This window comes from Lagenorhynchus albirostris, chromosome 16 (assembly GCF_949774975.1).
Source record: "Lagenorhynchus albirostris chromosome 16, mLagAlb1.1, whole genome shotgun sequence".
Classification (NCBI taxonomy): Eukaryota; Metazoa; Chordata; class Mammalia; order Artiodactyla; family Delphinidae; genus Lagenorhynchus; species Lagenorhynchus albirostris.
Window position 1 is genome coordinate 7538610 of NC_083110.1, and position 21938 is coordinate 7560547.

At 42.2% G+C, this 21938-nt stretch overlaps 1 protein-coding gene across 1 annotated transcript in view; it reads left to right on the top strand.

Moving 5' to 3' along the window:
- ACTN2 (actinin alpha 2) overlaps positions 1-15894 on the top strand; it is a 75952-nt gene extending 60058 nt beyond the window's left edge. The window contains exons 13-21 of the mRNA XM_060127098.1: positions 1674-1782; positions 3461-3601; positions 5544-5726; positions 8234-8368; positions 9290-9469; positions 10250-10396; positions 12347-12412; positions 13322-13480; positions 15666-15894. Coding sequence (XP_059983081.1) covers positions 1674-1782; positions 3461-3601; positions 5544-5726; positions 8234-8368; positions 9290-9469; positions 10250-10396; positions 12347-12412; positions 13322-13480; positions 15666-15824 — 1279 coding nt within the window. The 3' untranslated portion in view covers positions 15825-15894. The remainder of the gene's footprint in view (positions 1-1673; positions 1783-3460; positions 3602-5543; positions 5727-8233; positions 8369-9289; positions 9470-10249; positions 10397-12346; positions 12413-13321; positions 13481-15665) is intronic.
- The last annotated feature ends 6044 nt before the right edge of the window (positions 15895-21938 follow it).

Below are 21938 nucleotides of genomic sequence, written 5' to 3' on the forward strand. Positions count from 1 at the left end.
ACAACTACTGAGCCTGCGTGCCGCAACTACTGAAGCCTGCGCGCCTAGAGCCCGTGCTTTGCAATAAGAGGAACCACCGTAATGAGAAGCCTGCTCACCACAACGAAGAGTAGCCTCCGCTCACTGCAACTATAGAAAGCCCGCGTGCAGCAACGAAGACCCAACACAGCAAAAAATAAATAAATAAATTTATTTTAAAAAAATAAAAATAGTATGCACAGTTATGCAAACCCTAAGTTCTTGAAAGCAAGTAGGTATAGAGCTAGTACGTATGAATTAGAGAAGAGGGAAAAATGTACACCCTAAAGATAACCACGGAGAGATTAGCATTGATGTCTCCATTGTGTATCAGTAGACGGTTCCTAGGTTTTTGTTTTTGAAATCTTTCTGTTCTTTAATAGTTGCATTTTGAAGGGCCATGGCCTTTTCACTTTGTATTCAAGGCTGTGCACATTGCTGGTGTATTTTGGTTGGTTTTGGTTACCTGGTTATAAAAATAAGCACAGAATCTCAATCCATCTCAATTAGTGAAATGTGTGTATGTAGAAAGCTGCTCTTAAGAACTGGACAGGCTTTCATTAGGTGATAGGGAGCTTCTTACCCACTGAAATGACACTCAGATCACAACTGTATGCATCTTCTTTATTCAGTAAAAGAAACAGTAACATTCAATAAGGACAAGCTAATATCACTTAAGAGAAAAAAACAAGTAATAAACAACCATTGCCTTCATTTAGAGTTGGAAGAAGAAATAAACTTAAGCTTCAGGGAAATGGATTTGGATGGATAGGAGGGAGTTTCCTAAAAGCCTCACCTTGGACCATTTTTGAAGGAGAAGTCTCCTGAAGATGTCTTTAAACCTCCCTGAGTCTTGCTTTCATCTTAACTAAAAGGGTGATTACATTTTGTCCAGGATTCAAACTTTTTACCCCCAGAGATAACAGGTTAACCATCTAGTCGAGAATCTGCTTGAATGGTAAGTTCAAGTTACTTCACGTCACCAAGATCCCGTTAGGATGTACAGACGGGGCTGGAGAGGAAGAGGGACTACGGAGTGAGAAATCATTTTGTTCCTGCTCTCACACGATAGGCATAAGACGAGTTGGAATCTTTGTCAGAAGAGGAAGGACTCTGTCCTGCCAGGGTCAGCAGCCCAGTGCCCCTCCTGGACGTGGTGCCCCATCCAGCCCTGTGCCCTTTGAGGGCAGCCGAGGACACGAAGGGGTGCAAGCTGATCCCTCCCTCCCTCCCTCCCTCCCGCATGACTCATTTGATGTTCCCATCCCCGTGGCTTCAGCACAGCCCCTGGGACTGTCCTCCAGGTCAGATACTTGGCTTCATTTACAGGTACATCACCACTTAAAAATAATGCACTCCGGAGGCCTGGCCAAGAAAACAAAGGGAGAATAGAGTTAGCCTACTGTGTCGAAAAGACAGCGTTTCTCTCTGTTTAGAAATCTGCTGACCACCAAGAGTTTTACTAATTCTTCTCATGATGTGAGGGAATAGTGATCATGTTTGCGATGGTGATGATGAACAAAACCCTGAAATACCCTGCCAGTTCCCCATCAGATCTTTTTTTTTTTTTAAATTATCATCTGTTTATTTTGAGCCCATGTCCACTTTTCTTCACGTCATCTGGGAAAGTCAATCTTTATTTTCCCTTCTGATAGTGAACTGGACTATCACGATGCTGTGAACATCAATGATCGGTGCCAAAAAATCTGTGACCAGTGGGACAGGCTGGGAACGCTCACTCAGAAGAGGAGAGAGGCCCTGGAGGTGAGTCTCCAAGCCACCTGTTGGCACGAAATCTTTTAATAGGGGCTCTTTCAGTAAGTCACTGTTACTTTGTTTTTCTGTGGTATGGTGTGTATAAATCGAAACAGATTATCTAGGGAAGGGAGCTTCTACAGAGAACATGAAAAGTAGGAGAAAGAGGGAAATGGAAAGTTGGTAGTTTTGTACTGTAATTTATCCATACGGCAGTGACGCATCCTTTTGAATTAAAGAAACAAAAGTCCAGTAGTAGTAATGAGATAACGGTATAAACTCATTTTGTGTGAAGTAGTAATGGCAGATAATTCCCCCAGAGTCCTTATCTGAGAGTAAATTGAGCCATGAATGAGTCAGGAAATCAGGAGGAACGGAAGTTGAGATGTGCAAAGGGAAAATGGCAACACATGTTGAAGTAAGGAAAAATGGATATGAAACAGAATCAGGATGAATTTGGCCTTGTTCAAGTATAAGGCTTGGAGAAACAGCTGTTTTTTAGCTGAACCTCATCGTCTCTCACCACGGAAGACTCAGACGACATGACAGAAAGAAGCAGTTAGCAGTCTTCTGAGTCTTTTCACCCTGACTCTGATGAAACTTTTAACACATGTGATACCAAGCTTCCTGGATGCCAGCCAGCGGTTAACATATCCACCTAAAGAAAAAGGCTGAGAGAAAGGAAGGACCAGGCATATAACAGAGACAGCTCAAATATTTTAGAACAGGAGGAAAAATGAATCTAATTATGGAAGACTTGAAGATACCAGACGCTTCCATGCCAGCTCCCCGCCCTGTCTGCCATAGGAAACGCGTAGTGCCATTCTCGGTGGCTTAAAGCCTTGTGCTTTCATGTGCTCAGAAAGGCAAAGAGGGTCTCTGTGTGAAATCCTGAATGAGGATTTAAGAATATGGAACTGTAGTTCCTTCCGTCTTCTCTAGGCGACTTTTGGGAAAGGCACACTGTTGATTATAAAATGAGGAAGATACCGTGAATTTCCTGTGAACCAGCACGGTTAGGGAATCAGGTCCTATAACTTACAAAGTACTGCTTTAGCTGAAATCAAGTGCCTCTATACCCTATGTGGAGTCTCAGTTTTCAAAAGAGTAGCATGTGGAGGAGGATTTTAAATACTTTCCGAACAGTGTGACTCTGGATGTTGTTAAATCCATCTCTGATGCACAGGGCACTTCGGAGACCTGCAGGGCTCAGCCTCATCATTTGAACATCAGTTCATCTTTTGTATACACAAGCTAATGATGAGAGGATTGCGACCATCAAAACGTCAGATAGGGTTTCCCTGGTGGCGCAGTGGTTCGGAATCTGCCTGCTAATGCAGGGGACACGGGTTCGAGCCCTGGTCTGGGAAGATCCCACATGCCGCAGAGCAGCTGGGCCCGTGAGCCACAGTTACTGAGCCTGCGCGTCTGGAGCCTGTGCTCCGCAACAAGAGAGGCCGCGATAGTGAGAGGCCTGCGTACCGCGATGAAGAGTGGCCCCCGCTCGCCACAACTAGAGAAAGCCCTCGCACAGAAACGAAGACCCAACACAGCCAAAAATAAATAAATAAATACATTAAAAAAAAAAAGTCAGATAATAGTTTACTGCTCTGGAGTGCATCTTTACATGTTCAGAGAATTTTTATGATTTAACCTATGATAACACTGGTTTCTCTTTGATCTCCAGAGAACTGAGAAATTGCTGGAAACCATTGATCAGCTTCACCTGGAGTTTGCCAAGAGAGCTGCTCCTTTCAACAACTGGATGGAAGGCGCCATGGAGGATCTGCAAGACATGTTTATTGTCCACAGCATTGAGGAAATCCAGGTAACTGAAGCCAGCTCTGTGCTCTCACTGTACCAGAAATGAATCGTAATTTTAAAAACTTAGAGTTCTCTTTTTGGTTTTGTTTCGTTTTTTAACTTAAAAAAAAAATGTGGTTAGAAAACCCATATTACCCTTTGGCCTTTAGCTTAAAAATGTGTATACCACTCTTTAATGCAACTAAATTAACATCAGCCAGATAGTGGTGACTACATCTAAAAGGGTCTGTTCTTTAAAACGGAATGTAGAATCATACGAGCAAGACAGACATATGCTCTTGGGGTTAGTCACAGCAGGTTATGAGTTTACTGGCTGCTGAGTTAACTACTTTGCAGATGTTTGCATATTACCCCTCGTTAAGATCTATAGGGTTTTGCCGGATCGTAAAGCATAAGAAGCCACAAATCAGTACCCTCTGCTTCCCACCAGCCAAAATGTTCTGCTTTTGATTTTTGCTGGAGCTTCAGATTGTAAATAAGACCTCTAAGTGATCGAGTTAGGGAGGAGCGTTCCTCTCCAATAGCCAGGACCCAATATATTAGAGACCATTATATACTGAATTTGACGTATAATGGAATATAGAGAAAATACTTTTAGATTCTCTTTTTTCTGTAAAATAGATAGGTCATCGAAAAGAATCCAGATGTAAAGGAAATACTGAAGGTTGGGATTTGAACCCATATCTCCCTGCCAAGGGCCATTCTAGAAGGCTTTGCAGCGGGGTGTAAGAGGCAAGAAATTTGTTGAACATTGCCTTTGTCTTCTGAAAGAGGCTGTGATGGTGTTTCTTGCATAGACTCTTAAGCAGAGGTTGGCAACCTAAAACCATTTATTTTTGGAAAAAGTGAGATGTCTAAGTATGCCTTGGAAGCCATACTTGATGCATGAAGTAGTTTCTCTGTTTAGTGAAAGGTGTGCTAGCAGCTGATCTGTTGTAGCATCTGAACTGAGTGTTAGCTTCGCCCTGGAAGGTGGTCCATGTGGCACCTTCCTACAGCTGAGTATAAAGGGCTGCTGTCTTATACTTTAGGGTCCAAGGGTATAGGGTTGTTAAGTGGAGGTTTTATAAAGCCTGAGGGGAAGGAGTTGGTTTCTGTGGCCTTTTCTTTTGGAGAAAGGGATGTACTTCCTGGTGATCTTTAGGTATAAAGGCAGCAAATGTGAAAAGGTTCTTTTCTTGGGCTATAGGTAAACTTGGTCATTAGAAAGGGCAGCTAATTTAAATTCTTTTTTTTAAGTGTTACTGGGACACAGCCACACATTTATTTTTTTTTTATTTTTATTTTTGGCCACGTTGGGTCTTCGTTGCTGTGCGCGGGCTTTCTCTAGTTGCGGCAAGCGGGGGCTGTTCTTTGTTGTGGTGCACGGGCTTCTCATTGCGGTGGCTTCTCTTGTTGCAGAGCACAGCCTCTAGGTGTACAGGCTTCAGTAGTTGTGGCACGCAGGCTCAGTAGTTGTGGCTCACGGGCTCTAGAGCACAGGCTCAGTAGTTGTGGCGCACGGGCTTAGTTGCTCCGCAGCATGTGGGATCTTCCCGGACCAGGGCTCGAACCCGTATCCCCTGCATTGGCAGGCAAATTCTTAACCACTGCCCCACCAGGGAAGCCCTGATTTAAGTTCTGTATGTCAGTGGCGAGTAAGACCTAAACAATAGCTGGGGATCATATAAGATGAAATCAAACATAGTTTTTTAAAAAGAAAACAATTATTTTTTGAAGACTTTGGATTAATAGCCACCAAGGAGTCATCAGGAGATCTTTTTTACCCCTTTCGAGGAACTTGACTTTTGTGCACCAGGTAGCTTTTCTAAAGACATCCAGAATTTGTCTTCCACTGGAGATTCCCGCAGTTATAAAGTCATTTATACGCATGCTGAAGGGAACAGCAAGCCTGTAAAATTCACACTGAAGTAAGTCGGGTTTTCTCCTCTCTGTCTCTGGCTTAGAGCTTGATCACCGCCCACGAGCAGTTCAAGGCTACACTGCCCGAGGCCGACGGCGAGCGGCAGTCCATCCTGGCCATCCAGAACGAGGTGGAGAAGGTGATCCAGAGCTACAGCATCAGGATCAGCTCGAGCAACCCCTATAGCACTGTCACCGTGGACGAGATCCGGTCCAAGTGGGACAAGGTGGGCGACTGAGGGGGGAGGGGGCGAGGCTAACGTTCTCGAAGCCGAGGTGGAGGGAAGAGGTGAAGCCCTGGGGGAGTTAGAGTGACTGTGTGACATTGCCTCACGATCAGGGTTGTCTTCATAGACATGTTAAAAGGGAAACTGAGGCATAGTAACAATTTTAAGTGTTTGAGCAAAAATCGATTCGAATTGGGCAGCATCCAGTCTAGCTGGCAGAAAGGGACTCCAAGGAGCTGAACAAAATGAAAGGCTTTTATAGGCAGAAGGGAGTAGGAACAGGGAAGTTATCTGGCCAAAAAAAGGCAGATTGGTTATTGCAGAGTTACTTTCCTTTAGGGGAGGGAAGGGGTCCACCCAGATGACTGATTGACTAAGATTCCGTTTCTGGGAGAGTGGAAACTGTAATTAAGTTAAATCTTGGTCTGGTGGAGTGGGATTTAGCACTCGACTCTATTTTGGGCTTGTTTTTAACAGATGAAATATGTTATACTCTTAAATCCATTCAGCAGCTTCTGTGATTTGTAAGGAAAGAAAGTAGAAATGATTGTCCTTAAGGAAAACCTTATCAATGTTGGCAAACTCAGTACAGGTTATGATGCTAATACCATAAAGGAAACTATTTTTAAAACCCCAACTGAAAATTTGATGGTATCAGCTTGCCGCTAGTACTTCGTTAAAGAATTTTTAGAATATGGGATAGACATGTCCCAAGTGTGTGTGAATTTTAAATGCGGGAAAATTACTTAGAAAACTGTATCTGGGGAACCAAAGGACTTCCTGCTAATTTGCTGCCTCTTATATTTGGGGAAACCGTACAGACTTAATTATAGTCCAATGGGATCATTTGAGCCTTTTTGTCTCATTCTTAAAAAAGATTTATTTTCTTGTTTAAATTGAGGCACGATCATCTTAGTATGCTACTACATAGTCTTTAAGAAATCCACCACATGCATTTGAGGTGGCTTGCTATAAAAACACACATTCAGTAATCGTTTAGTTATAAACGATGCAAAGAGGAAAAAAAAATACAGGTATGGGAGTGTTCATCTGAGAGACCATAATTAGTTATTGTGTTTGACCTTAAAATTAGCTCTGTTCGTGTGACAGCCGGAGTGAAGAAGGAAACGTGTTGAGCTAAGTAGTTTCCTTGAAAAAAATAGGGAAATGTGTCATTTCTTAAAGTGAGACAAACTTTTCTCTTGTCACGAAGTTATAAAGCAAAATTTGCCAGAGGGAGTTTTGTAAAAGGTACGTTGAATAATAATGTCTTTAGCAGCAGTTTTGCCAACACACAGAAAAGCCTTCTTGAAGTAGCTCTTTTGTCTGCGGATTCAAAAAGAACTGAGACGTAGCATTAAAGTGTAAATCACAGGGTACAAATGGAATGGAAAAGATGTAGGCAGGGTAGGATACTTTCCTGTGGTCCAACATCATATAGGACTGAGCTCCTGAAACTGGCAGGGGTTCTCAACTTTTTTTGTGTCTTGGATCACTTGGTAGTCAGGGAAGCCCGTGGATCCCTTCTGATAATAACATGTGTAAATTCATAAAAAACATTTAAGGTTACAAAGGAAATAAATTACATTAAAAATAGTTATTAAAGGGCTTCCCTGGTGGCGCAGTGGTTGAGAGTCTGCCTGCCGATGCAGGGGACACGGGTTCGTGCCCCGGTCCGGGAAGATCCCACATGCCGTGGAGCGGCTGGGCCCGTGAGCCATGGCCACTGAGCCTGTGCGTCCGGAGCCTGTGCTCCGCAACGGGAGAGGCCACAACAGTGAGAGGCCTGTGTACTGCAAAAAAAAAAAAGTTAGTAAAATATTTTTTACATATATTTGTGTAACTGAATCACTTTGCTGTACACCTGAAATTAACACAACACTGTAAATCAATGGTACTTGGATAAAAAATAAATTTTAATGAAGGCTATATACTACCACATTTTAAACCATGATCTAATAGCAGGTCTAATAATTGTGAGTAGTGATGAATGTATATGATATTTTGAGAGGCAGGCAGTAACTAATATATATGAGAATGTCTGTGATTTCTATTGTGATAAAGTCACAGTGGATTTGGTGCCCGCATTCATAATCAAAGGAAATGCTCATTTTCCATTAGGGGTGGTGAAAATAAGGATGCCACTTTTCCTTCATTCAAGTTCACAGATTCTCTGCACCCTGGACCCAGCTCCCCGTAGGGTTAGTACTGCAGGCCAAGAGCCCCTGGCTAGAGGAACGGTCAGTGTCCCTCTTGCAGACTTAGCCAGTCTTTCAGCAGGCAGTGGAGGCACTGGGTGGCAGTCGAGGCTAGACTGAGCTCTTCCTTTAGTCCCTAAAGTAGGGACCCCACTCCCCTTCCCCTCCCTACCTCTCCTCCCCTCCCCACCACTCTCCCTCCCTCTCTCTCTGCTCCCACCCCTGCCCTCCAGCCACCACCACCGATCTTGGTCCCTCCTCCTAGACCACAGCTGGCCTCTAACCCCTGTTGCCCTTGAACCCTGGCAGGTGAAGCAGCTCGTGCCCATCCGGGACCAGTCGCTGCAGGAGGAGCTGGCCCGCCAGCATGCCAACGAGCGTCTGCGGCGCCAGTTCGCTGCACAGGCCAATGCCATTGGGCCCTGGATCCAGAACAAGATGGAGGTGGGTTAGTGACCTTCAGAGGGAGCCTGTCACAGCCTCCAAATCGGTCCCTGAGCTGACACGACGACCTGTCTCCACTCAGTGCCGTGAGAGCACCATCCAGGTCTCCGTGGGCCTTACTCTTGATGGCCCCTGAGCTCTTGCAGCCTGGGCGCCCATGAGCGTCAGTGCGGGGCGGGGGGCAGGGAGGGCACCTGTGCACCAAAGTTGAGGCTGTTCTTGCTGCCATCCATTCATCCTGTCCTTAAGGATGGTGACGGGGCTCTTCCTCAGTTTTCAGCCTCTGCAGGACCTAGAGTTTTAAACCGTCCGTCCCTAATGAGTCACAAATACTTGGCATTTTCAGAACATTCAGGGAAAAGTAATCTTTGAATGACACTGATTGCTGGGTTCATTTTATCACCAAGAACAGCCAAGAGACATTTATTGGCCTATTTATTCTTCTCCCAGCCTCCCTTTTGGTGATAAAATGTTAACTTTTTTCTTAAGAGGAGGACATCTAAAAATCTAGGAAATTCTTTTGACCGGTGATGAAGCAAGCATCCAGTGGTCCGAAATCTCCCTGGCAGCTGCATTCGTGCAGACCATCCCCTGGCCTCCTGCAGAAGAGGCAGCTCCAGCCTGGGGAGGCTTCTTTGTTCACTGGAAGAGGCCTAAATGGCTCCTTTCTTACCTGTCTTGCTTTGCTTTTATGGATCTTGGTGGGTTTGTTTTGTTTTTTCCCCATTCTCTAGACAGACTAGAAATAGAGCTTGCTTCATGCGGCAGTACTACCCTGTTTCCCACTTTATCTGAAAAAGCAAGTGTCTCTAGCTGCCGCCTGATGCCGGCGTGGCATTGGAAGCAGAAGCAGGAAGGCCCCCGTAGTAACCTGAAAGGCCGGCTCACCTTGTTTTCTTCTCCTGTTCATGCCTCCACCAGGAGATTGCCCGGAGCTCCATCCAGATCACGGGAGCCCTGGAGGACCAGATGAATCAGCTGAAGCAGTACGAGCACAACATCATCAACTACAAGAACAACATCGACAAGCTGGAAGGTGACCATCAGCTCATCCAGGAGGCCCTGGTCTTCGACAACAAGCACACTAATTACACCATGGAGGTACAGCCACTGCACAGGCCTGCGGTGCTCTGGTTTCTGGTTGTGACCACTTCGCCTTCTCAGGGTGCTTTCCTCCCACGTTGGTCTCCATCTGTTCCTGTTTTGTTCTATAAGTATGAAAGGGATCATTAAACCTTTCCTGTTACTGTATGTGAAAAAGCTTTGTGAACTAGATCAAGCGCTACATAGTTGTTAATTATCATCACCATCCTCAACAACTTTATCATCATCATTATCACAACAATGAACTGAAATTGGACTATTACGTTTTGGCCAGTTTGATCCAATTTGATCTTGCAATTTGGCCAGTGGGTATAATCCAGGGCCCATCCTGCTATTTGGTAAACGCTAATGACAAATAATACACTGTACATTGTATATTTTATCTTTACAGTGCCAGTTGTCACTGCTAGAACCCCGGTCTCACTTCTGAGTATTTCCCAATAGAATCTCGAAAAAAGTGGAAAAGTAGAATTAAAAAAAAAAAAAGCATAGGGAAGCCCTACTTATCTCCCTTTGGGTTGACTCAGCTCGGTGCTTTGTGACCGCCTGGAGGGGTGGGATAGGGAGGGTGGGAGGGAGGGAGACGCAAGAGGGAAGAGATATGGGAACATATGTATATGGATAACTGATTCACTTTGTTATAAAGCAGAAACTAACACACCATTGTAAAGCAATTATACTCTAATAAAGGTGTAAAAAAAAAAAAATGAAAATGAGGAGGCAAGATTGACCTGCTGGGAGGACCTGGAGCTGATCGTTTGATGTTTCCCTCGGTAGCACATTCGTGTGGGCTGGGAGCTGCTGCTGACGACCATTGCCAGAACCATCAACGAAGTGGAGACCCAGATCCTGATGAGAGATGCGAAGGGCATCACCCAGGAGCAGATGAATGAGTTCAGAGCCTCCTTCAACCACTTCGACAGGGTACCTCACTCCCTCTAGTTATTTGAAAGGCACCACTGGGGACATCAAAAGATGTATTTGAAATAGTATTCATGCTATTATTTTAAGTTTTAATGTCCTTAAAGGTTATGGGGAAACAGGACGATTAAGGCCAAAGGAAAAGAGCCTCTGACATGAAGTGTGCTAAGTAAGCTCTGATGTCGCTGAAGGTGACACAAAGTCTGGGTTTGTGGGCTGTTTTATACAGAGCACTTAACGAATGCCTTTGCAGTTGGGATCAACACTAGATTTGTTCTAAGTGAAAGTGTATCCTTACCAAAATGTGGTTTTGGGATTTAGGACATTTTCTAAGTACGTAAATACAAAGCTGTAATGAACTTTTCCTAATTAACTATTTAGGTGAAGCACCTGATGAAAATTAGCCTACTCTTTTGCCATAAAATTTAAGTTTCTTTTTTAATTAACAAAATTATTCACGGAATGTTGAAGGAAAATGCACCAACAAAATGGGGAGCATATAAAAAGTTAAGTGCAGCTCTTAAAATATTATCTAGTGTTTTGATTTGAATACAATTGAGTAAAACCAGTTCTTCACAAGAAAATGCCCAGTTTGCTTATCATCTAGTTAAAAGTGACTCCTAAGGCCACATTCCATTCCTTAAAAGATCCGTAACAAAGTAAGTATATTTCATTACTTTGCTTGGGACCCTGTTTATGGTTTACAGATATCAGTTAAATGGTTCTTAAAATGCCTCTGCTCTAGACCAGCCATATTCAGGCCTATCAAAGAGTTCAGAAAGTAGACTTCTGATCAGGGAGCTGAGGCATAAATAAAGAATTATACACAGAGGTGGACATTAAAGTTAGCTTGGCTTCAGCACAACTGTACTGTACAAAACACGCTGTAACACTGACCTGACTTCCTTCAGGTTGAGTCATTTTCCTCCTGTGGAGGGAAATAATTGATCATCGTCCCTACACACATCCACCCGGGCTTATGCGAAGACAGCCCTCAATCGTTTGGGCCACCTCATAGGAAAAAAACCCCAAATTTATTTGAATCTAGGATAACGAGACTGTCTTTTGCAACAAAAGTTCAAAGGCAGACAATGCAGAACCTGCCAAGTTTAATAGTTTAAATTAAGGATTTTTGTGTCTTGGAGGGACATGGGCCTGAGAGTAGCTGCGGGGTAACTTTCCAGTGTGAGTCCTAGCCATGCTTTAATCTTTGGGGGAATTTTACAAGTGAGGACTGCCTGGGGCCACGAGAGCGTGAGGATTTCTCAGAACACTTAGAGTGTGTTCAGCCATCGGTGGGTGGCAGTGGGCAGCTCCTGACGAGGTCATTTTCTCTGGCACTGGGTAGTCCCTCCTGCTTTCTTGAATGTGTGGTCTCCTTTCATTCTTGACTGCTGTTTACCCTCCTTTCCTCCTTTCTCCTTTTTAAGAAATTATTTTTTAACATCCCTGTGTCGGGTCTGTCCTTCCTCTAAGTCAGTGATGGCATTTACAAATTATTTGGCAAATCTCAAAGTGTCCCTTCTTGTATTGGATTTTGTTCCCTGGTCAAGTAGAGTTTTTTATTTTGCCTCTAACTCTCAACTTCTTTTTATTTATTTATTTATATAATTTATTTATTTGGCTGCTTTGGGTCTTTGTTGCTGCGTGCGGGCTTTCTCTAGTTCTGGCGAGCGGGGTCTACTCTTCATTGCAGTGCGCAAGCTTCTCACTGCGGTGGCTTCTCTTGTTGCAGAGCACGGGCTCTGGGCATGTGGGCTTCAGTAATTGTGGCTCGTGGGCTCTGGAGCGCAGGGTCAGTAGTTGTGGCGCACGGGCTTAGTTGCTCCGCGGCATGTGGGATCTTCCCTGCCCAGGGCTCGAACCTGTGTCCCCTGCATTGGCAGGCGGATTCTTAACCACTGCTCCACCAGGGAAGCCCTCAACTTCTTTGTTCTTTGTATTTGTCGGCAGAGGAAGAATGGCCTGATGGATCATGAGGATTTCAGAGCCTGCCTGATCTCCATGGGTTATGACTTGGTAAGACAGAAGTTGAAAATTTTACTACCGTGTGATATTCTATTGAGCTTAGATTTGTATTATAGGAGACAACTGCCTTAAACTATGGCAGCTCATTTGGGGTTCATTGACTTACATTGTCTAGGGTAACATTTTTGAAGGTTTGCCTGGTACCATATAAAAATAACTTCACAGAGCCAGAACATATATTTTCATTCAGTCATCGGTCAGCTGGTTTTTTCCTAGTGAAGGACGAGAACATAAACTTTCCTGATGATTTTTAAACAGCTTTAAGTGAGAGATAATTCACATACCATACAATTCACCCATTGAGAGTATACACTTCAGTGTCTTTTCTTGCTGATTTTAAAGTATTTTTTCCTCTAGTATTTTAGAAGATAAAAAGTTTTTAGTAAAAATCAGCTAAGAAATCTTACATTTCCCTGTGGGCTGTGAGTGTGCCCTTATACCCTCACTTCTCTATTACCTGCTGATGTGTAATGTTGAACATAAGCTGCTTTGATTCCTCTCAGAACTGTCAAATAAGCATCATGAGAACCCTTTTCTGACCTGCCTTCTCTTTTGCAGTATTATTCTTCTCAACTGTAGTCTGAGAAAAGGCCTAACCCTCTTTGAATTCCTCTTCCATAACTATATTAAGTCCCAACGGCAACATGGGTTAGAGAGAGGAAGGAATTCTGACATTCAGGAGCTTCTGGGTTGATGCTACAGCAACGTTTAAAAATCATTTGACGGCAGTAAACTTAAGTCACCCATAAGGGGAATGTGTTCCAAAAGTGGAAGGGAAGTGCAGGGACTATGTAAGTTTTCAAGCAGAAAGGAACTTGCATGCCAACAGGTAAAAGCAGGAGAACGGCACTGCTGAGAGTTGTCGGTTGAAGTAAATGTTTCTTTGCAACCTTGCCTCAGGGTGAAGCTGAGTTTGCCCGCATCATGACCCTGGTGGATCCCAACGGGCAGGGCACCGTCACCTTCCAATCCTTCATTGACTTCATGACCAGAGAGACGGCCGACACCGACACCGCCGAGCAGGTCATCGCCTCCTTCCGAATCCTGGCTTCCGACAAGGTCTGCATCGACATGTTTTCTTCTGCTTTTGTGACAGCCCACTGCTTCATTCTAATCAAAAAGGAAACAGCATTGCAAATAATAACCATTTTGATGTATTGCATTTTGTATCACGACAGCACTGAATTCAGAAATCACGTAAATATAACAGTGATGCCCCTAGAACAGGTTAAACACAGACATTCTGTCCTGGCATTTGTGCTTGTCCTTATGGGGAGTTTTATAGAAGGAACCAAGAGTATGTATTTTGCAGTTTTTTTGTGTGTTTTTCTGGTTCGACCCTACTTCACATTCTGGGTTGGTAGATATGACTCTGAAAGAAGGAACAATGCAATTCAGATGTTATAAAACTGAGAACCTTCTCTCAAGGATCAATGACCCTGACACTGTGCCCCGCCCCTGGAGCAAAGTTAAATAGAGCCATTCATTCATTTAAAAAATTGGCTACTTTTTCATTATCTGAAGCCTAGAAATTAAGTAGGAGTTTAATTGCAAATACAGAATTTTTAAATCTCTTTCCCAAAACAATATAAAAACATCTCAGTATGTATAAACTCAATTTGGGCTATGATTCCTTTACCCTGTGTTCTAGCTGAGAGGGAAAGGAAGTTAGGATTCTAAAACACATCAGCATGGGACTTGCCCTGCAGTCTACTGGTTAAGACTCCACCTTCCAATGCACGGGGTGTGGGTTTGATCCCTGGTTAGGGAACTAAGATCCTACATGCTGTGCAGTACAGCCAAAAAAAAAGAAATGCATCAACATGGCCATGTTTATTACCTTAAAAAACCCTTATCAGACAAGATAAACTATGTTTAAAATAATTACGTTTGTTTTAAAATGAATCCTTTATCATGGGGATAGGGGTGGAGGGGAGGAAGTCCAACTGATGTAGGAGATAATAAACCAAGGCTTATTTAACCCCCCAAAAAACCCTACTATAAATTACAATATGATATTTGCTATTTATCTTGACCAGCCAATCTTTTTTTTTTAAATAAATTTACTTATTTATTTACTTTTGGCTGTGTTGGGTCTTCGTTGCTGTGTGTGGGCTTTCTCTAGCTGCGGTGAGCGAGGGCTACTCTTGGCTTCTCTTGTTGTGGACCACGGGCTCTAGGCGGGCAGGCTTCAGTATTTGTCATACGTGAGCTCAGTAGTTGTGGCTCATGGGCTCTAGAGCGCAGGCTCAGTAGTTGTGGTGCATGGCTTAGTTGCTCCACAGCATGCGGGATCTTCCCGGACCAGGGCTAGAACCTGTGTTCCCTTCGTTGGCAGGTGGATTCTTTTTTTTTTTTTTTTTTGTGGTATGCGGGCCTCTCACTGTTGTGGCCTCTCCCGTTGCGGAGCACAGGCTCCGGACGCACAGGCTCAGCGGCCATGGCTCACGGGCCCAGCTGCTCCGTGGCATGTGGGATCCTCCCGGACCGGGGCACAAACCTGTATCCCCTGCATCGGCAGGCGGACTCTCAACCACTGTGCCACCAGGGAAGCCCAGCCAATCTGTTTTACGAGAATTACCCTATTTCCTCTTGGACATTTGACATGAAAAAGAAAAAAAAAAAAGACTCCATTGTTCAATGTCAGTTTTGTTTTGTTTTAGAAAGAGCTTTTCTCCAGTGGTAACATGCTGCTAGCTTTTAATAAACTGTGTAGGAAAGTGACTCCATTTTCTAAAAGCGCACATCACATTATTTAAAAAAACAACCACATTGATAATTTCAAATTAAATAATCCTGCGTTTTCATCAACATATGATGTAAACCAGCCTACCCTTAATCTTTCTGGTATGAAATTTACCTCATAGTATTTTTCACTTGCATTATGGCTCAGTTCAAGAAGTGCTGATGGTACTGCTCCCTTTGCCTTCATGGAGTATATTAAATTTCCTGCTGGCTAGATGATGAATTACAAGTAAAACTCAGCCTTTTGTTGGTTGTCCAGTACTGTGCACATTAGATACCCTGCCTTTAGTCCTGTTTATTTTTAATTTATTTCCTTTAATTTTTATTTCATATTGGAGTATAGTTGATTAACAATGTTGTATTAATTTCAGGTGTACAGCAAAGTGATTCAGTTAGTCCTTTTTTAAAATTACACAAATGCAAGCAGTGTATTTAAACCATTTATGTTCCTGTGTTTTCTGCAGTTGATTTTGCAAACACACGTGTATTTTTTTTCCAGCCGTACATCCTGGCGGAGGAGCTGCGCCGAGAACTGCCTCCTGACCAGGCCCAGTACTGCATCAAGAGGATGCCCGCCTACTCGGGCCCAGGAAGCGTGCCTGGCGCCCTGGATTACGCCGCCTTCTCCTCCGCGCTGTACGGGGAGAGCGATCTGTGAGGCCGGGGTTCTGTAATCGCTGGTCCCAGCAGGACGCAATAAAATCTCGTTATAGTTTGTTTCTTGGAAACTTTGACAAGCTTTATTCAGTTAAGAGAGAGAAAACTTTTTTTGCAGCTCAGTTATTGCCAGCAATGTAATATGGCTGAGGTTTTTCCAGTAGATGACATAGCGTACTTAACAAATAAGTTTATTTCTGAGATTCTAGCCAAATGCAATGACATATCAGGGGTTTTGTTGGTTTCTTTGATAAAGCAAAGCAAATTACTTGAGTAGTGTGAAATTAGGAAGACCCAGGGACAGAAGAAATGTACAAAATGGGAAAATTCCAAAATACCCAAGATTCAAGAGCAGAAAAATAATAGCAAATGTTTGATACTTTAAAAAATATTCTTCATATATATAATATGCTTATATGGTTATCCCTAGGGGGATATATTTGGGATACCGGTGTTTTACTTTCTTGCTTATCCAAAGATTAGCTATGTTTAAGATAAATGGTACTGTCACCTCTTTAGCTGAATTTAATATTGTGAGATGGAACTTCCAGGGAATAGAAACAGACTACCCAAAAGATCTTTAGTACTTAAAACATTTTAGATAGAAATTATAGTCAGCTCTTCATTATTTAGGACTATGTAGTCTAATTAGTGGGTTTCAATGCCTTACTCATCCTCCAAAGTAGGGACCTCAGGAAACATGGAAGTCAGTTTAATTGCTGGGGAAGAAGATGGAATCACTAGGTAAAATGAGTTTTTTAGGATTATTTATTGATTCCAGGTTTCTGTACTTTGTCTAGAGCTTGTTAGTATGCTAGGTTCTCAAGAGATGACCGTACATAAGTGCTCTGTTTTTAAACAAACAGGTGTTGATAGTAGTTCATAACGGGGACAAGTCAAAAACTGGTACCTTTATAAGCTCTCCAGGCAGAACTTCTCCTTATACCTTGAGTTTTATGATATGGTGAAGAGAAGGCATTGGAAGGGAAGAGTTAGTACGAAAGGACTAGTTCTCAACAACAGTAGAGGTAAGTTCTTTCACTGTAGAACCTTTACATACTTCAGGTGAATTCATTTCGTGTAGTAGGAGTTCCTAGATGTTTCTGCCAGCACTCAGAGCATGTTCCCGGGGTGATTGGATGATGCATCCTAACACATCCTGAGTCTGGCTCTGTCCGCGTGGAAGCCCCATGCAGAAGATGCCAGTGGCTCCCACCATCAGCTAGATCTGTCAGTGTGCGTTCATTTTCCTGCTTGTGCTACCGTATGCTGTACCTCCCCTGTTTTTCCATCTTGTTGACAGCTTGTAGAGAATAAAGCAGGCATTCTTTTTATATCTGAGTCCTTTATGATCAGGACATGAATTATAAACAAAAACAGTTATAAACAGCAATTAAAGTGTCACTAGAAAAGCAGTAATGTGTTACCTACAGTTTGTTTCCTCAGATTTTTGTAGATTTCCACCAGTAGTTGGAAATGTGATATTTTCCATTCATGACTGTCTGGTAACTTAATACCTTTACACAGTTGGCCCTCTTAGAACCTTCAACCTTTATAAATTTCATTTAATTTGCTTCATTTTATTAAGTAGTTGATAGTTTACAAATTCCTGAAATATCTAAGTCCTTGAGTTCAGTGCCAAACACTTTTGGGGTGCCATTTAGATGAACTGTGACTCCTTATTTTACTTCAAGCAGGTGCTATATTCCAGCCATAAACATTAAGGAAAAAATGGGAAGTTGTTCTGCCTTTGAGGCTACTAGGGGGATTTGTGGTGTTTTAGAATGGGTATAGGTAGTTCATCTACCTAAAACTTTAATTTCTTTACGACATTCAGGCAAGAGAATGGATCAATACTGTCTGCTAATAAATGAAAAAAGGAAATAAACTCTGAAAACACTTAACATGTTTATACTCTCATTTTAGAATTTATTTTTATTTCTGAAGCTGAATTATTAAACTTAATTTGTAAAAGAAAAGGAATCCCTGTTTTTTATTATTTCAAAGAATAACCAGCTTCTTTGGTTAACCACAGACTTTTCTCATGTAAAATTTCCATCATCATTAAAAACTCTCATTTGGTTTAGTATTTGCCTTCCTTAAATTATTAGAGACTGGCTTGTTGGGTAAAGGGTAAATTTGAGATGAGGAATTAAGGTTTGACTCAGTTAGAGGTGAGTGATAAATGGATTAGGAAACTAAATGGATTAGGAAGACATTTTTACCCAGGAGATCACTTCAGAGTCCCCAGTAGGTATTTTGATTAGGATCAGAAAACCCATCTGAGGTGTCTCTGTTCTTCTGCCTCTGCCTTAGGCCACACCCTTATCTCCTATTTGGACTATTGCAACAGCCTCCTTAAAATCATGTCTTAGTTTTCTTCCGTGGATCTTGGAATGCTTGTTATTACCATGCATGAAAGAATATTCTGTCGTAAAACCACCTCAGCTCTCTATGGGGGTGGAAGGTGGGTGTTGGTCTTTGCCTCTCTCCTGGGCACTCCACCTGCACACCGCTCACTGTCAAACATTTTCATCAAGCACCTCCTTCATGTACCAACCAGCCCTCCTCTTATCTGGCCGAGATCAACCTTGAGAAAGCTGACAGCAAGCTCAGGAGTATCCATCATGTCTATTTTGCCAGTGAGCTGCCCTGCAGACAGCCCTCACCCAGGGGCCATGGTCCCTGGGAAATTTCTGGGGACCTAAGCCCTGGGGCAGAAAAAGACAGACAAGCTTTGGCCAGTGGTGGGCACTGGCATAAAGCAGGTGCAAGCACTGACTGAGGCCATATGTCCCTTGCTTAAAAAAAAGAAAGAAGCTTAAGAGTTGAGACATTATCATTTATTCAACAAAGATTTATTGAGCTCCTGCTGTATGCAGGCACTGTGATAAAGAGTGGGGATCCAAAGATAAATAAGGCATGGTCCCTGTCTTTAAAGAACTTGCAGTCTGGGCTTCCCTGGTGGCACAGTGGTTAAGAATCTGCCTGCCAATGCAGGGGACACGGGTTAGATCCCTGGGCCAGGAAGATCCCACATGCCGTGGAGCAACTAAGCCCGTGCACCACAACTACTGAGCCTGTGCTCTAGAGCCCATGAGCCACAACTACTTGGCCCACGTGCCACAACTACTGAAGCCCGCGCGCCTAGAGCCTGTGCTCCGCAACAAAAGAAGCCACCGCAAGGAAAAGCCTGTGAATCACAATGAAGAGCAGCCCCCGCTTGCTGCAACTAGAGAAAGCCGGCACACAGCAACGAAGACCCAACGCAGCCAAAGATAAATAAAATAAATTAAAAAAAAAAAGAACTTGCAGTCTACTGGGGATAAAGAACTTCGATTCTATAATCTCATTGGACACCGGACTTTTAAGGAAAGACTTCCCAGCAAGGAGGGGATTTAAAGAAACAGGATCTATTTTTCCCCTTGTGGGAGCCAGACATTTAAGGAAATCTTTGTAAGGTCAAAGACTGACTGCAGAAACAATGGAAGAGAAACTTCAGTGATTGTATCTAATAAGGAATACAAACTTTGCAAAATTAGTTTGGAAAATTCACATGGCTCTAGACCTCAACAAGCAAAAACTAGCAATCCCTGTGGAGTTGGAGAATTAGATTACCAGAATTACCAAAACATTATACTCAGAATGTTCAGTTCTCAACAAAAAAATTACAAAACATACTAAGAAACAGGAAAGTATGATCCATTCATTGGAAGTAAAGAATTGGACAGCAATCATCCCTGAGTAATTCAGATATTAGAATTATTAATCAAAGACATTTAATCAACTATCTTAAATATGTTCAAAGAGATAAAGGAAACCATGGACAGATGAACTAAAGGAAATCAGGAAAATGGTGTATGAATAAAAGGAGGGTATCAATAAAGATATAGAAATGATCAAAAAGAACCACACTGAAATTCTAGTGTTGAAAAGCACAATAACTGAATTGAAAAACTCACTAGAGGGATTTAATAGAAGATTTGAGCCGACAGAGGAAAGGATCAGCAAAGTTGAAGATAAGACATTTGAAATTACCCAGAAAAAGAATATGATAATATGCAACACCTCTGCATGATAAAAACATTCAATAAACTAGGAATAGAAGGAAACTTCCTTAATGTGATAAAGGCCGTATGAAATGAAAAACACATAGCTAATATTATACTCAACATTGAAAGACTGAGGGCTTCCCTGGTGGCGCAGTGGTTGAGAGTCCACCTGCCGATGCAGGGGACATGGGTTCATGCTCCGGTCCGGGAAGATCCCACATGCTGCGGAGCGGCTGGGCCCACGAGCCATGGCCGCTGAGCCTGCGCGTCTGGAGCCTGTGCTCCACAATGGGAGAGGCCACAACAGTGAGAGGCCCACACACCGCAAAAAAAAAAAAAAAAAAAAAAAGACTGAAAGCTTTTCCTTTAAGATCAAGAACAAGACAAGGGTTCCTTCTTTCACCACTTCTATTAAACAAAGAATTGGAAGTTGTAGCCAGAACAATTAGGCAAGAAAAAGAAATAAAAGACATTCAAATTGGAAAGAAAGTGAAATTATCTCTGTGCTACAGATGATATGATTTTGGATGTAGAAAATCCTAATGAATCCACAAAAACATTGTTAGAGCAAATAAATGAATTCAGCAAGGTTGCAGATACAACTGATTTTGAGGTGTTGACGTTGTATTTCTACACACTTGCAATTAACAATCTGAAATGGGATTTATGAAGTAATTCCATTTACAACTTCATTAAAAAGAATAAAATACTTAGGAATAGATGTAACCAAGGAGGTGAAAGACCTGCACGCTGAAAACTATAAAACATTGCTAAAAGAAATTAAGGAAGACCAAATAAATCTCGTGCTCATGTCCTGGAATATTGTGTGATGTCAATATTACCCAAGGCAATCTATAGATTCAATGCAATCCATATCAAAATTCAAATGGCATTTTTTTTTTTACAGAAACAGAAAGAGTCCCCCTAAAATTTCTATGAACTCTCAAAGAACCCCAAATAGCCAAAACTATCTTAAAAGAGAGAAAAAGAGCACAAAGTTGAAGGACACACACTTTCTGATTTCAAAACTTACTACAAAGCTAAACGGTGTGGTACTGGCACAAGAACAGACAGACAGGCCAATGGAATAGAGAACTGAGGAATAATTCAATGTGGAAAAGATAGTCCTTTCAACAAATAGTGCTGGGAAAATTTGGATTCCACATGCAAAAGAATAAATTTGGACTTTTATGTTACACCCTGCACAAAAATTAACGAAAAATGGATCAAAGACCTAAACTTAGTAGCTAAAACTCTAAAAATCTTAGAAGAAAACACAGGGGAAAATTTTCATCACACTGGATTTAGCAATGACTTAGATATGACACCAAAAGCACAAGTAATAAAAAAAATAGATAAACTGGACTTCAACAAAATTAAAAGCTTTTATGCATTAAAGGACACTATCAAGACAGTGAGAAGATAACCCACAGAATGGGAGAAAATATTCACAAATCATGTATCTGATAAGGGATTAATATCCAGAATACACAAATAATTTCCACAATACAACAACAAAAAATAAACAACCCAATTCAAAAGCGCGCAAAGAATTTAAGTAGATATTTTTCCAAAGAAGATATACAAATGGCCAATAAACACATGAAAAGTTGTTTAACGTCACTAATCATTAGGGAAATGCAAATCAAAACCACAATGAGGTACCATTTTACTCCTATTAGGATGGCTACTAACAATAAAATGAAAAATAACAAGTGTTGGCAAGGATACAGAGAAATTAGAACCCTTGTATATTGCTGGTAGAAATGTAAAATGCTGCAGCCACTATGGAAAACAGTCTGTTCCTCAAAAAGCTATACCAATACCACCAAAATCCACTTAATTATATGCCTTAAATAGGTGAACTGCATGATATGTGAATTATATTTCAATAAAGCTGTTAAAAAAAAAGAAGACAATGCGGCAATCGGCTTCAAGGGGAAAAGGTTGTGTATCAGGAATTTCATAGGCAGCCAGTTAGTTGTGCATGTAAATGAACAGTAGAAAGACATTTTACATATGGCAGAGTTTAGAACGTCTGTTATCTATGTGCCCTTCAAAAA